This window comes from Aricia agestis, chromosome 22, assembly GCF_905147365.1.
Source record: "Aricia agestis chromosome 22, ilAriAges1.1, whole genome shotgun sequence".
Lineage (NCBI taxonomy): Eukaryota > Metazoa > Arthropoda > Insecta > Lepidoptera > Lycaenidae > Aricia > Aricia agestis.
The window spans coordinates 8,631,060-8,644,982 of record NC_056427.1 but is presented as its reverse complement, the minus strand read 5'-3'; the positions used below and the strand labels follow the sequence as shown (position 1 = coordinate 8,644,982).

General features: G+C 40.4%; 1 protein-coding gene across 5 annotated transcripts in view; it reads left to right on the top strand.

The window, feature by feature from the left end:
* Positions 1 to 13,386, top strand: part of LOC121738117 (poly(A) polymerase type 3) — a 31,725-nt gene extending 18,339 nt beyond the window's left edge. For 4 of the 5 annotated variants that reach the window (XM_042129971.1, XM_042129972.1, XM_042129974.1 and 1 more), the window contains 7 exons: positions 2,441 to 2,561; positions 2,926 to 3,102; positions 4,053 to 4,160; positions 6,628 to 6,677; positions 6,830 to 6,991; positions 7,734 to 7,877; positions 10,702 to 11,449. In XM_042129971.1, the coding sequence (XP_041985905.1) occupies positions 2,441 to 2,561; positions 2,926 to 3,102; positions 4,053 to 4,160; positions 6,628 to 6,677; positions 6,830 to 6,991; positions 7,734 to 7,877; positions 10,702 to 10,842 (903 nt within the window). In that variant the 3' untranslated portion in view covers positions 10,843 to 11,449. Of the gene's footprint in view, positions 1 to 2,440; positions 2,562 to 2,925; positions 3,103 to 4,052; positions 4,161 to 6,627; positions 6,678 to 6,829; positions 6,992 to 7,733; positions 7,878 to 10,701; positions 11,450 to 12,785 lie in introns of those variants that run through there. The other variant, XR_006037237.1, reaches the window with a different exon arrangement.
* Positions 13,387 to 13,923: the final 537 nt, after the last annotated feature.

Here is a 13,923-nt window from a genome sequence, read left to right as displayed (position 1 = left end):
AGCCTTGTTCTTCCCTTATTATCTATTCTAGGTATTTTAACACTGTTAAGACAGATACCGGCTAACGTGAGGTTATGGTCGGTGACTGTGCAATTACATACAACACCCAGGGCTGTGTTAGGCGATTTGATAAATATGTGATCGAGACATGAATAGAACCGAGTTGGTAGAGTGATAGCTGGGAGAAAGCCATTTTCAGTCATCACGGATTGATACGCAATAGAAATGCCATCAGAAGAATCGTCTAATAGGTTTATGTTTATATCTCCTGCTAATATTATATTTTTGTCATTTTTTCTACTATCAAGAAGTGTTTCCAGGGATGTAAGGAACGGTTGTGTGCTAGCGGCAGATGGTGATCGGTAAATACCAATCATATTGAATTGGTCCTCAACATTAACCATAAGGCAATTCGCGTCATCAATTGTCGGTTCTTGCACATTTGCCCTCCAGCAGTCTCTGATGTAGACAGCAACTCCACCACATTTATTTATGACTTTTCTAGTATGGAATGCGTTGTAGCCTGGTATAGCTGGGATATGCGGTTCTGAGGAGTGAAACCAGCATTCCGAAAAAATAATAGCATCGAAGGGGATGTCTAGGCGTTCTAAGGCAACGAACAGCTCACCTGTGGCTGCTTTGTGTCCCAGGCTTCTTATATTGCAGGAGAGGATTTTAAAATTCAGGTTCACCAATTCACCGTAACAGTCTTCGAGCTGGTCTACATAGCGACATTCGATAGAGATAGTACCATCAATTTCATTGTATAAATCTAAATTATCTATAATTTGAATTGTTATGGGAATTGAAATTATTTAAACAATACTGAAAGGTCGCTCTGTAGACATTAAGCTCTTGTCTGCCAGAAGAAAGTATGAAAATGAAAATTATATAGGGACCACGAAATTTCTTGTCCAAAAAATGAGTTAATTTTGAATAAGAATAAAAATTTTTTGATAACAATAATTTTTTAGGACTGTGTTTTTTGGGACTTTGCAGTGTAATAATGTGCGTGAAATATGAGTGAAATTTGAGTTTAATAAGTCTAAAGAATGTGTAACAATTTTGCAATATAATAATACTATTATTTCTGAATATTTTAAAGTGATATAAAAGTTTTCTTATTCTGGGCAAGTTTAAGATTAACCTGAGAAGAATCTTACTGTTACTATTTTTATTTATTAACTGTATGAGTTGATTTTTGGGAATTTTGGCAAGTTGAGCTAGTATCTTCCTGCTGTTGGCATCCGAGCTTCTCGTCCAGATCTGTTTGGGTACGAATAGGGATTGCTGGATGGTGTTCTGCTTTTCGAACGTAAATAATGCCATTTCGTGTCCAGCAGTATTGAAATCCGTATATTCGAGCACGTGTCCGAGCTTCACGAAATAATAATCTGTTGGCGGAAGTCAGGCGCTCGTTTAAGTAGATTTTGTTTAAGGTGCCGCCTTCAGAAGAAAGCGGTCGTCTTGATTTTGCGGCTTTAAGAATGTTGTTCCGCGTCATACGTCGGGCGAGCCTCAGAACAATAGACCTAGGTTTACCTGGGTTGGTGTTGCGAGATCCCGCGCGGTAAACCTCGTCGATATCCGCTTCTGACATGTCTATACCAATTTTTTTCGCCACTAACATAGAGACATGGGCTAAATTTTCGTTGTTTTCTTCGTTGATTCCAATAATTTCGATTTCGTTTCTCATATTTCCCTGATCGTAAGTGTGTAATTTGTGATGTAGATCTTTAACTGTGTTTTTTAGTAAAATTATTTCCTTATCCTGTTCTTCAATTTTTTTATTAAGTTGTTCTAGGTTTTGATTAAGAGCCTCAGGAACTTTAGAAAGTTTGAGCCTGATGTCTTCGTTCTGTAATTGTAATTCACACATCTGTTGCCTCAGTAAACGCAACTCAGCCAGAACCAAAGCATTGTCTATCGGAGGCGTTGGCGAGTTTGGGGTCTCTGACTCTTGCAGACATGCGGTGCTAGTGTTGACAGGTGACAGGTCCATTCGAGGGCGCTTCTGGCGAAGTGAAATATTTGTATTGTCTGGCGTACCCAATAATACTCTCTGCAGGTCTGGTTCTGATTGAGTTAACTGGACTGCCATGTCTACAGATTTTGGAGGATTGTAGATTCATAATATGAATCATAATATGATTCATTTTCTTAAAATTGCAAAATGGTCACTCTGCTTGCAATTCATGTCTACAGATCGACAAGGCTTTATATGAACGTGGCGAAAAAAGGAACTAACACTGCCATTAATTTGTACTAATTTGACATTTGTCAGTTTGACAGTTTTGACAATTCATTTGCTGAATTGACTGAGAGGAATTGCTAAATGTGACCATTTTAGCCCCGCAGTTCGTGCATTCGACTGCAAGATTTGCTCCGTATATGGTATCTCCGTATATCTCATCCTGATATCTTTCCCTGTCTTCCCCAGGTGAACATGTCAGACCGGTTCCACCTGATGCCGATCATCACGCCCGCCTACCCGCAGCAGAACTCCACCTTCAACGTGTCCGCCAGCACGCGCACCGTCATCGTCGAGGAGTTCCGCCTGGGTGAGTGATGATGGTGATTGTAGAATTAGCGCCGGTTGCGTGATGATGTTGATGATTGTAGAATCCTCAACGCGCGGCGACCGAATCAATAAATTCCGCCACAGCGGTGCGACGTTGCCAGACTTCGTTTGTGTGCGTGCAGCTAGACTTATGTGAATTATATTAATTAATATGCAATTGCATAAGTTGATAAAAACGCTATGCGTTTCTTATTTAATTAAGAGAATACGGTGCGAGCGGTATTCACGTCGCTTCTAGACTTGTATGGTCAGTGACCGCTGGTGCTTCGTTTCTCCCTTTGACTATAGAATAACGTCTTCATTATATATTTTTGATCATGTTTAACTCGTCATCTTATATCCAGGTCTCGCGATAACGGACGAGATAATGCTGGGCAAGTGTGGCTGGGAGCGTCTGTTCGAGGCGCCGAACTTCTTCGCCCGGTACCGACATTTCATCGTGCTGCTGGCGTCGAGCGCCAAACCGCACGACCAGCTGACGTGGTGTGGACTCATCGAGAGCAAGATCAGACATCTCATCAGTGAGTATACACCTCTGTCTAGTGTCTATGCTGGACGGGAGCGAGGTCAATGACCGCGCTGTCTAGACACGCGACAAACAGTATGGGTTCCGTAAGGGTCGCTCGGCTGGTGATCTCTTGGCGTACGTAACTCATCGTTGGGCTCAGGCAATTGAGTCGAATGGAGAGGTATTGGCTGTTTGGACATTGCGAAGGCCTTTGATTGGGTTTGGCATTAAGCGGTGCTATCAAAGCTTCCATCATACGGGCTGCCCAAGAAATTATGCAATTGGGTCACAAGTTTCTTAGCAGATAGAAGCATAAAGGCGGCGAATGCTCGGAAACTCTGTCTGTTGATGCTGGTGTCCCTCAGGGTTGTGTGCTATCGTCTACCTTATTCATACTGCATATCAATGACATGTTACAGACCAACGGCATTCATTGCTATGCTGATGATATGATAGTACAGGTGATGCTGTATAATGTATATACCGGCTCTCCCAATATTTCTCGGCTAAATGTCATTGGGAGTCTATACGGAATGGAATTACGCCGAGATGTAGCTTCACTCTGCATCCTCTATCGGTTGTATCACGGGGAGTATTCTGAGGAATTGTTCGAAATAATACCTCCTGCAACTTTTCGCCATCGCCCCACGCGAAAAATAGAGAAACTAGAACACCTAAAGAGTTCTAGTTAGAAAATAAAGGTTACTCAAAACTAATAAAATACTACCCACTAACCTAGTTTTTAAGATATTTGTTACTAACAATTTGGGCCTTAGTAGCTCTCAATAATGAATTTGTTTATGTATAAATATACCATCCTCATCACCTTGATAAGTGGCAGTCTTCCACCGTGCGTTTTTCGTGTAACTTTTTGCCGCGCACTGTAATTAATATTCAAAGAATACAATTTATCCTCCATCCTGCTCTTTCTTCACCGCTCTAACTCATGCTATCTCTTTCCAGCTACCCTCGAGCGGAACCAGCACATAACGATAGCCCACGTGAACCCCGAGTGTTACAACTCCGTGCCGCTGCATACTAACGACGGACATCCGTTGGCGCTGCCACCAGGTAAGTGCCATACTATATATTTATAATAAATAATAGCTCCCACACCGGTTTCGGTAACGGTGGCCGGTTTCATTGAAACCAGGCCAGCTACGCAGGAGTAATTTTATAGTGCCTAAGTGTGTGCGCAGTACACAAGAGCACTCTCTATTCCTTTACCTCATAACCCAGTGGGACGGACGACCGACACGACCGGCGAGAGATCAGGCGCAGGACCGACTTTTTACATGCCCATCCAACGCATGGATCATCTTACTTGTCAGACAATCAGGTGATCAACCTGCATTGTCCTAACCAAACTTGGGAATAACATGTTTCCAACGCGGGAATCGAACCCACGACCTCCGAGTCAAGAGCCGCGCTCTATACAACTTCATAACGGAGGCGTTATGACGCTTCACATCACGTCAGTCTGGCCCCGTGCTAAGTACCTGAAGGACTTGTGTAAGGACTTTTATACTATACATATATTTAAGATTTTTATTATATGATACACATACAGGGTGTAATTAAACCTTCCTGCCAAATTTTGATATATTGATCCTTGTTGAAAATAAAAATACACGTATTATTTCTTTCATAATCACTCAGTACTAAAATGTTGAGAAATAGCTCTCGAAAGTTATCCTAAATTATTTTTAACAAAAAATTTAAACCGACTTCCAAGGTAAAAACAATAATAACATGAACTAAAAAGTATTAAAAAACTCTTACTCTATAATAGTGCCTTTTTCAGAATTCGTCTAAATCTCAACTATTTCTGTACATACTACAGTCTTCATTATTTGAAGACGCTTATGGATTGCGCCAATCTAGCTTAGAGATACAGCCCTGTAAAAAAATTGGCAGAAAGGTTTAATTGCAGCCTGTATTTAATACACATCCATGACCCAGGAACTTTGAAAACTTTTTGTTCCGTCGGCGGGATTCGAAGCCCGAACTCCCCGGCTTGAGCTACCAACAGCCCACCAACTGAGCCACAGAGGTCGTCAATATTTCGACGGTCGTCATATTTATAATATTAGTAGCTGTCCCGGTGAACTTCGTGTCACTTTAAAACCTTCCCTGGACTTCTACGAATATTTTAAGACTAAAATCAGCCCAATCCGTCCAGCCGTTTTCGAGTTTCAGCGCGACTAATACATTTGAATATATATATATATATATATATATATATATATATATATATATATATATATATATATATATATATATATATATATATATATATATATATATATATATATATATTTCAATATTTCAGATATTCAAATGTGTTAGTCGCGCTGAATTGATTACATGTTGGATTTTAAACTCGAATAACTTTTGAAGGAGTGAACTTACAGAAAAAACATAAGAGACAATTTATTTAGAGCGTTCAATTTCCTTCAAAAATATGTATCGCTCATCCCGACATGTTAATTCAAAAATGAGTTGTAAAATTCCAAATAAAAAAAAAAAAATCCCATGTTATTTAAACGTATACGATATTTCACTGCGGGTTTTGAAAAAAAAAATAGTCGATTTTTTTGAATATATATATATATATATATATATATGTATATATATATATATATATATATATATATATATATATATATATATATATATATATATATATATATATATATATATATATATATATATATATATATATATATATATATATATATATATATATATATATATATTATTATATATAACGATCCTCACGAGGCCCAGGGATTGTGCTACGAGAGTGTTCGACACTAAATGATCTTGTGGCGGTACCCACAATTCGCCTGACAATCCTGCATGCGTTTACGCGGGAGAGCCATGCTTCGGCACGAATGGGCAGGCTCGACCGGAGAAATACCACGTTCTCACAGAAAACCGGCGTGAAACAGCGCTTGCGTTACGTTTCGCCGGGGGAGTGAGTTTACTGGAGGCCCAATCCCCTACCCTATTCTCTTCCCTACTCTCCCCTATTACCCTATTCCCTCTTAAAAGGCCGGCAACGCACCTGCAGCTCTCCTGATGCTGCGAGTGTCCATGGGCGACGGAAGTTGCTTTCCATCAGGTGAACCGTTTGCTCGTTTGCCCCCTTATTTCATAAAAAAAAATCGCGCTACCGAAGTTTCGGAGAATGGCAAGATATATACGTCTGACGTCAGGGCTTCGGCATGACCGAGCATGCTATCTCGCTCGGTCGGAAGATCCTTTTCGGCCGCTACGCATATCGTTAAAATCTACTTCACAGACGACTCGGATGACGCGCGGGGCAAACTCATAATAGCAGTGATGGAAACATCTTCTCATGCCAATATGGACTACAATGCCAAGATGGAAATAAATAATTGAAAAAATGTACGGTTCCCGCGCGATAAACTGATTTTGGCGCAACGGAGTTACGGGCGTTATCTAGTGCGTAATATTTTGAGATATCTTTTCACCAAAAAAGGCTCGTACTTATATTTAATTTCGTTTACAGGCACGCCTGTCTCAGAGGAACAACCGACTGAACTCAAAAAGAATGAAGAGGTAAGAGTTATAAAATTGCAATTTAATGCTGTCTTTTCAGTTTGGTCCATGATGGACAAATACAAGTGATCACAAATGTATAAGGTCAATATTGCCCTTATTATCACTTCGTTTTGCTACATCCTGTATATACTAAGCATCTACGTTTCCAGGGCGAGGTGATACCCAACGTGTGCTCCATGTGGTTCATCGGTCTCGTCTTCGACAAGACCAACGTCAACGTGGACCTCACGTACGACATCTGCTCCTTCACCAAGGCGGTCCACTACCAGGCCGAGAGCAGCAGCGTGCTGCGGGAGGGCATGACGATTGAGGTGAGTTACACCGACTGCGCCAACTACGCTTATGGATTGCGCCTATCTAGCTTAGAGATACAGACGACTGCGCCAATCTTGCTTATAGATCGAGCTTATTGAGCCAATCAAGTGTGTAGATATCCAGCTGTGTAATAATTATATCGAACGTCAACGTGGACCTCACATACGACATCTGCTCCTTCACCAAGGCGGTCCACTACCAGGCCGAGAGCAGCAGCGAGCTGCGGGAGGGCATGACGATTGAGGTGAGTTACATCGACTGCGCCAACCACGCTTATGGATTGCGCCAATCTAGCTTAGAGATACAGACGACTGCGCCAATCTTGCTTATAGATCGAGCTTATTGAGCCAATCAAGTGTGTAGATATCCAGCTGTGTAATAATTATATCGAACGTCAACGTGGACCTCACATACGACATCTGCTCCTTCACCAAGGCGGTCCACTACCAGGCCGAGAGCAGCAGCGAGCTGCGGGAGGGCATGACGATTGAGGTGAGTTACATCGACTGCGCCAACCACGCTTATGGATTGCGCCAATCTAGCTTAGAGATACAGACGACTGCGCCAATCACGCTTATGGGTCGAGCTGATTGAGCCAATCGCGAGCAGGGATCCAGCTGTCATTGTAGCTGCGAATGAATTAATTATCCTGACTTCATTCGAATGGAACCAAATCCTCAGCTATAACGACAACAATTCGTTATAGCTGAGGATAATCGAGTTTTAACTGTATTCCAGGCCCGTCACGTCCGCCGCAAGCAACTCCATCAATACCTGTCGCCGTCGCTGCTCAAACGCGAGCGGACGGTCAGCGGCGCGAAACGCAAGCACGACCCGCCGCCGCCCGCCACCAAGAAGACGAAGAGGCTGAGTGAGAGCAGCGTGAGTACATAGACTGAATGACGCTTCGTTCGTCGAGAGGGAACCGTACATTTTTCCGGGATTAAAAGTATCCTATGTCTATATACTATAATATGCACAGAAATAAATCAAGATAGAACGGCGACGCGCGTGCGTTGCTAAAAAATCGATCGTGTCAATTTTTGCTTTGCTTTTAGTTAGAGCAAATAACTTACCCGCGGCAAGAAATACTTCCTTTTGACCGATTCACTTTCGTACTTCTGTTTTTACAATTAGACACTGCACAATGAGGCATTTTTGCACAACCGCTCCTGTGTAATCAAGTCGAGACGTGCGCGCTGACTAAATGAACGTTCAACGAATCTTGCACACTTGTGCAAGATTGAAACACGCGTACTCCACCTGCTTAGCCGTTCTATCTTAATTTATTTCTGTGATAATATGCCAAATTTCAGCAAAGTCGGTTCAGCGGTTTGGGCGTGAAGAGGTAACAGATAGACAGACAGACAGACAGACGAACAGACACACAGTATTAAATTAGTATGGATAGACTTGATAACGCTTCGTTTATTGCGAGGAAGCCGTACATTTTCCGGTATAAAGAATATCTTATGTCCTTTACCGGGTCTCAAAGTATCTGCAAGTGAAATCCATTCAGCGGTTTGGGCGTGAAGAGGTAACAGACAGACAGACTTGCGATTTATAATATTATTAATAAGGATTATTATTTATTTTGAAACAAATAAAGCTAACTCGGTTCAGAGGTTGGGCATAAAGAGGTAACAGACATACAGACACACTTACGATTTATAATATTAGTAAGGATTATTATAACAAATAAAGCTTATCAAAATTTGTATTCGCCTGAAAGTAAGAAGTGAATGTCTTGAACATGCCCATGAGTTAAGTCAGTAATAAGTGAGTTCACTTATTCTCTCTATTGATTCTGAATTGAATACTGATTTAATACTACTTTTATATATTTTAAAGTTTTGATATTATAGGTCTACCAGAATCCGATGGCAAAAAGTGAGAAATTAAATTGACTCTAGCAATACCGGGGTAATTGGAATAAAACAGTTTGATACCTTTTTTCCTAATAGCGGCTGATTCTGTGTGTGAAACATGCAAATATAAAAATTTATCCAATGATCAAGGATATTTTTTGAAAATCTGCTGTCAAAATTTGCCATCAGATTCTGGTAGACTTATAGTTAGTTCGAAGTGTGTTCAATGTCTAATTCATTTAATTTAAGTTTTATTAGTACTAATACGATTACTAAAGTAAACACTAATTAGTATGTATTCCGTACAGATTACTAAAAATGGATTGACTAGAGTAAGTTTTTAAACTCTACTAAGGCCCATTTGCGCCAGTCTGCCTTAAAATTGTGGATTAAATATGTCGTCTATATCGTTCTTCGTGTTAAGAAGGCCTGATGTTTTAATAATACATGGTGTAACAAAACTAAGTGATAATACTTAAAGTTGTGTATGGGTGTCCTGTATATAGGGTTGCCATCACCTTTATTGCCGTCGCCGGTCTAGCACGACAAAAATCCCGGACATTTGGCCGAAATATGGCTATTTTCGCGGACACCCATTAAAAACTATTTACAATTACGTCCCAATTTTTTCAACAAAAATTTGTAAAAATTTGATTAACTTAATTCTTTGAAATCATACTTGATTTTCATTAAAGAAGAAAGAAAGTGTATTTGCTTAGCGAGTTTTGCCTGGCAAAAAAATTGGATTTCTCTCAACAAAAGCCTCCCGATTTCACCCGGAGACTTTTCAAAAACCCAGCCAGACGGTCCCCGGACGCCCTTCAAACTAGGACAAATCCAGGGAAATCCGGACGGATGGCAACCCTACCTATATAGAGTTCGCTGTAAAAACAGCAGTGCTGAAAGAGTAACTTTTTTTCATCTTTGTGTGGAAAAATTCATGACGCGCCGGCTCTTGCCCATACAAATCACAAAGACAATTTTGCTCTTTCGGCGCTGCTGCTTTCACAGTGAAGTCTGTACAGGGGACACATACACACCCTAAAGTATTATCACTTAGTTTTGTTACACCTTGTATACAAGGCCCTTATATCGTAATTCCCCTTTTCATGATGGATATTGGATACTCAATATTTTCATTTTGTGATTCACAATTGCGAAGCTATGGCATGCATGATTCACAAACAATGATGAGCGATCATAGACCAATATTTCCTGTACACGTTAATAATTGTCTTTATTGGTACATTATTGGCCAACATGGACATTAGACTGGCGCAAGTGGATCTTTACTGTCATTTTCCAGTATTTAGAATTCTGTATTTTGTTTATTTAAAAAAACTTTTTATTTCATTTTGCTAGTTGAATCTTTTTACCCCCTCACTACTAACAATATTTAAAAGTAAGTAACATTGAAAAGTAAGGTCTGATTGTCTTGGGCACATTAAATAAGTCAAATGACAAACCCAGTGAACTTTCGATAGTCGTATTAAGGGAGTAATGCTTATCATTAGTTGTTTCCTTAAGATTTCCTCCACTTCAAAATTATGTTATTTGTTCAGCAAAAAAAAATTGTGGTTGAGTTGATTGGAGAAACCTCGACAAACAAATAATAATAATACTAGTTAGTTATGTACTTTGTGTTTTAATAGTATCTTATGGCCCAATTTTACCAATGACTGTTAAAGTTAAATGTTAATGCTCAAATTGGTATCATGTCATCTCTTTCGTTTATCATATAGATTTTAACAAGTAATTGTTAACACTAACAGACGTTGGTGAAATTGGGACCGAGTTTCAAATATTTTTTTATACTACCTTCATTTAACAATTTCCAGACGGACGAGGTCAGCATCCTATCGTACAACGATGACTCGAACTCGTCCAATGTGTGCGAGGTCAACCTGCACAACGGTGCACCGGAGAAGGACAAGAACCCCGAACACACGGCGTCGACGTCCAGCATAGCCTGCACGTAGCAGTACGAGGCGTGGCGGCAGAGGTTCATATACGGAACCAAGAGAGTGTGACACTGACAATGTGATAAAGTGATAGTGTAGTGTACTGTGTAAGTGACAAGTGCGATGGACTGTTTGGTGAGTATCGCTCGGTGGTTGAAATGACATGTCAATGTAGCAGTAGCTTCGTAGGGTCCATCGTGTCAAACAACTGTCATATGTCTGTTTGACACGAAATACGTCCCTCTGGTGGCAAATGATATATCGACAACCCTCATTGGAGTTATATTTACACATTTACAACAGGTCTTAGTGGATGTAGCTCGATTTATATGCGTCCACCTGAACGCGTGGCTTAGCGCCTGGCGGTTACGCCGCGATATCACAAACAATTGAAATTTTTAAACTTTCGCGTTGCATTATAATTATAGCTTATTTATTGGGACTTAACGCTACTTATTCTAGTAGCAATGTTACTAAACACTTTTTTCTCGACGTTTGGAGGTGGTCACGAGGGGACTGACTGTAGTATTACTACTAGAATAATGCCTGTTTTCACCAACCGCCTCCTAACGATAAGTGGTCCTAGTGGCTATTGAGGAAGATGATGGTCATAGCGCTCGCACTGGCGGACCAAACGCGTGGGCGTTAATAGAACGCGTCAGATAAATAACGAGTGTCGAACAATTTGTTCCACAAAAATGCATGTATTTTCAGATAGTCGAAAAAAAAAGGTAGGTAGGCGGTAGCGTAAACTTCTCGGGTGTGGCTTACAGCCCGCCATACCGACGCGAATACATTAATTTTAATAAAAAAATTGAACCATTTGTACAAGGCTAATTTTTGCATAGCTAATCATCGTCGAGTAGCCATTCACGAAAATCACCTTGCCATACTTTTCCGACAGGTCCCAAAGGCCGCCATACCACTGCAAAGGTGTGATTTTTTTCTTCCGCCAAACGACTTGTACCAGCATTGCATTTGAATTTTTGGAAAATTGAAATTTTGAGTTATTATTTTTCCCATACTTCTAGTAGGGGGAGAAGTGCTGGCATACTTGAAATACTTATTTATTTGACACAATGATGATTAGCTATGCAAAAATTAGCCTGGTACAAATGGTTAAATTTTTTTATTTACTTACTTACTTACTGCGGCGCAGTGACCCAAATTGAGTCTTGGCCTCTGACACAAGCACACGCCATTTCTTTCGATCCTGGGTGACATCTTGCCATGATTCGGCTCGTAACGCCTTCAGGTCCTTTTCTACCTCATCCCTCCAGCGGTATCTGGGTCGGCCTACCGGTCGTTTGCCGGTCGTTTGCCAGTCATTTGCCCCACATACGCTTTTTTTGCCGCTTGGTCATCATTCATTCTTTCTACGTGACCGAGCCAGCGGATTCGGTGAGAATTTTTTTTATTTAAATTAATGTATTCGTGTCGGTATGGTGGGCTGTAAGCCACACCCGAGAAGTATGGCATTACACTACCGCCTACTTATGTTTTTTCGGCTATCTGAAAATACAAGCATTTCTGTGGAACAAATCGTTCGACACCCTGTTATTTATCCGACGCGTTCTATTAACGCCAACGCGTTTGGGCTGCCAGTGCGAGCGCTATGACCATCATTTTCCTTTTTGCCTTTACGTAATTATACCCCTGTAGAACCGCCAGCCTGGTACAAATGACCAAGAATTTTGTGTCACCATCTCCCTATACCTATTACATATTGACTGTCATTTTAACGGCTGACATTACAAGCTTAGATCTAATCGGACTATACACCTCATATGTTTGATCGTCGCATGGATCATAGGTTTAGATACATTTTTATTATAGAACAAAATGGTAAATAGCGAAAATGCAAAAAAAAAATTGACGTCCAGACTATGGAATTTTGTTCTACTGTTAGTAGCAATATTTTTTTTAACAATCTGTATATTGTCTCTGGTTTTTTGTTGTAGGCACCTGTTGATCGATTTCGACGGAAGGTAACCATTTGATTCATTTATGTAGCAGTTACAACAAATTAAAGTTTTATTTCTTAACAGTTTTTATAATGCAGTGCGGCTGACAGAAGATATGAACTATATGTTTTAATTCACAGATCTTTGTCGTATGACCGCATTGTATAGAGTTGAGAGCGAGTTTTTGTCATTACTTATTGTAAAGAAGTCAACTACATGGCTTTAGAGATGAGTGCAAGCTTATGGCACTTTTCACCGAGAGGTGAGAATTTATATGGCATGAAATTAGTTTTGACCAATTTTTGCCACTAGCCGCTTTGTTTTTGATGCCACGCCACGTAAATTCTACAAATTCTTGTTAACGTCACGGTGAAAAATGGCAAAAACTTACACTCAATATTATAATGACATCCATACAAATTGTAGTCATGTTCATAATGAGTTGTGACCAAAGTTTGTTTTCAACATAAAAGTCTAATTCAATATAAATGTAAACAAAGAGATTTGACCGAATTACAATAAATTTTTATTGCTTTGTTGCGATGCATGTGACTTAATAATAATAATATCTATGGATGCTTCACACCACGTCAGTCTGGCCCCGTGCTAAGTACCTAAAGGACTTGTGTTACAGGTACCATATATATTTAAGATTTTTATTATAATATGATACATATATTTAATACACAAGCAGACCCGGGAACATTGAAAACTTTTTGTTTCGTCGGCGGGATTCGAACCCGCGACCCCCGGCTTGAGCTAGTTGGTAGCTCAGGACTCACCACTGAGCCACAGAGGTCGTAAAATTTTGGACTTGCATTGCCACAGCGGTACCGCAGCGTTATACTAACGATATGCCACTTTAATGCGTTGAGCTCTGAGAGGGTAAATGATGCGATGTGACCATCTTCCGTTGTGTTAGCGCATCGCCAGAAGTCGCAACACAGATTTGTCATACAATGATTTTTTTGACGACCTCTGTGGCTCAGTGGTGAGCGCGTTGGTAGCTCAAACCGGGGGTCGCGGGTTCGAATCCCGCCGACGGAACAAAAAGTTTTCAATGTTCGGAAACATTTAAAACTTTTTGTTCCGTCGGCGGTCGGCGGTCTGGATGCGTATTAAATATGTGTATGAT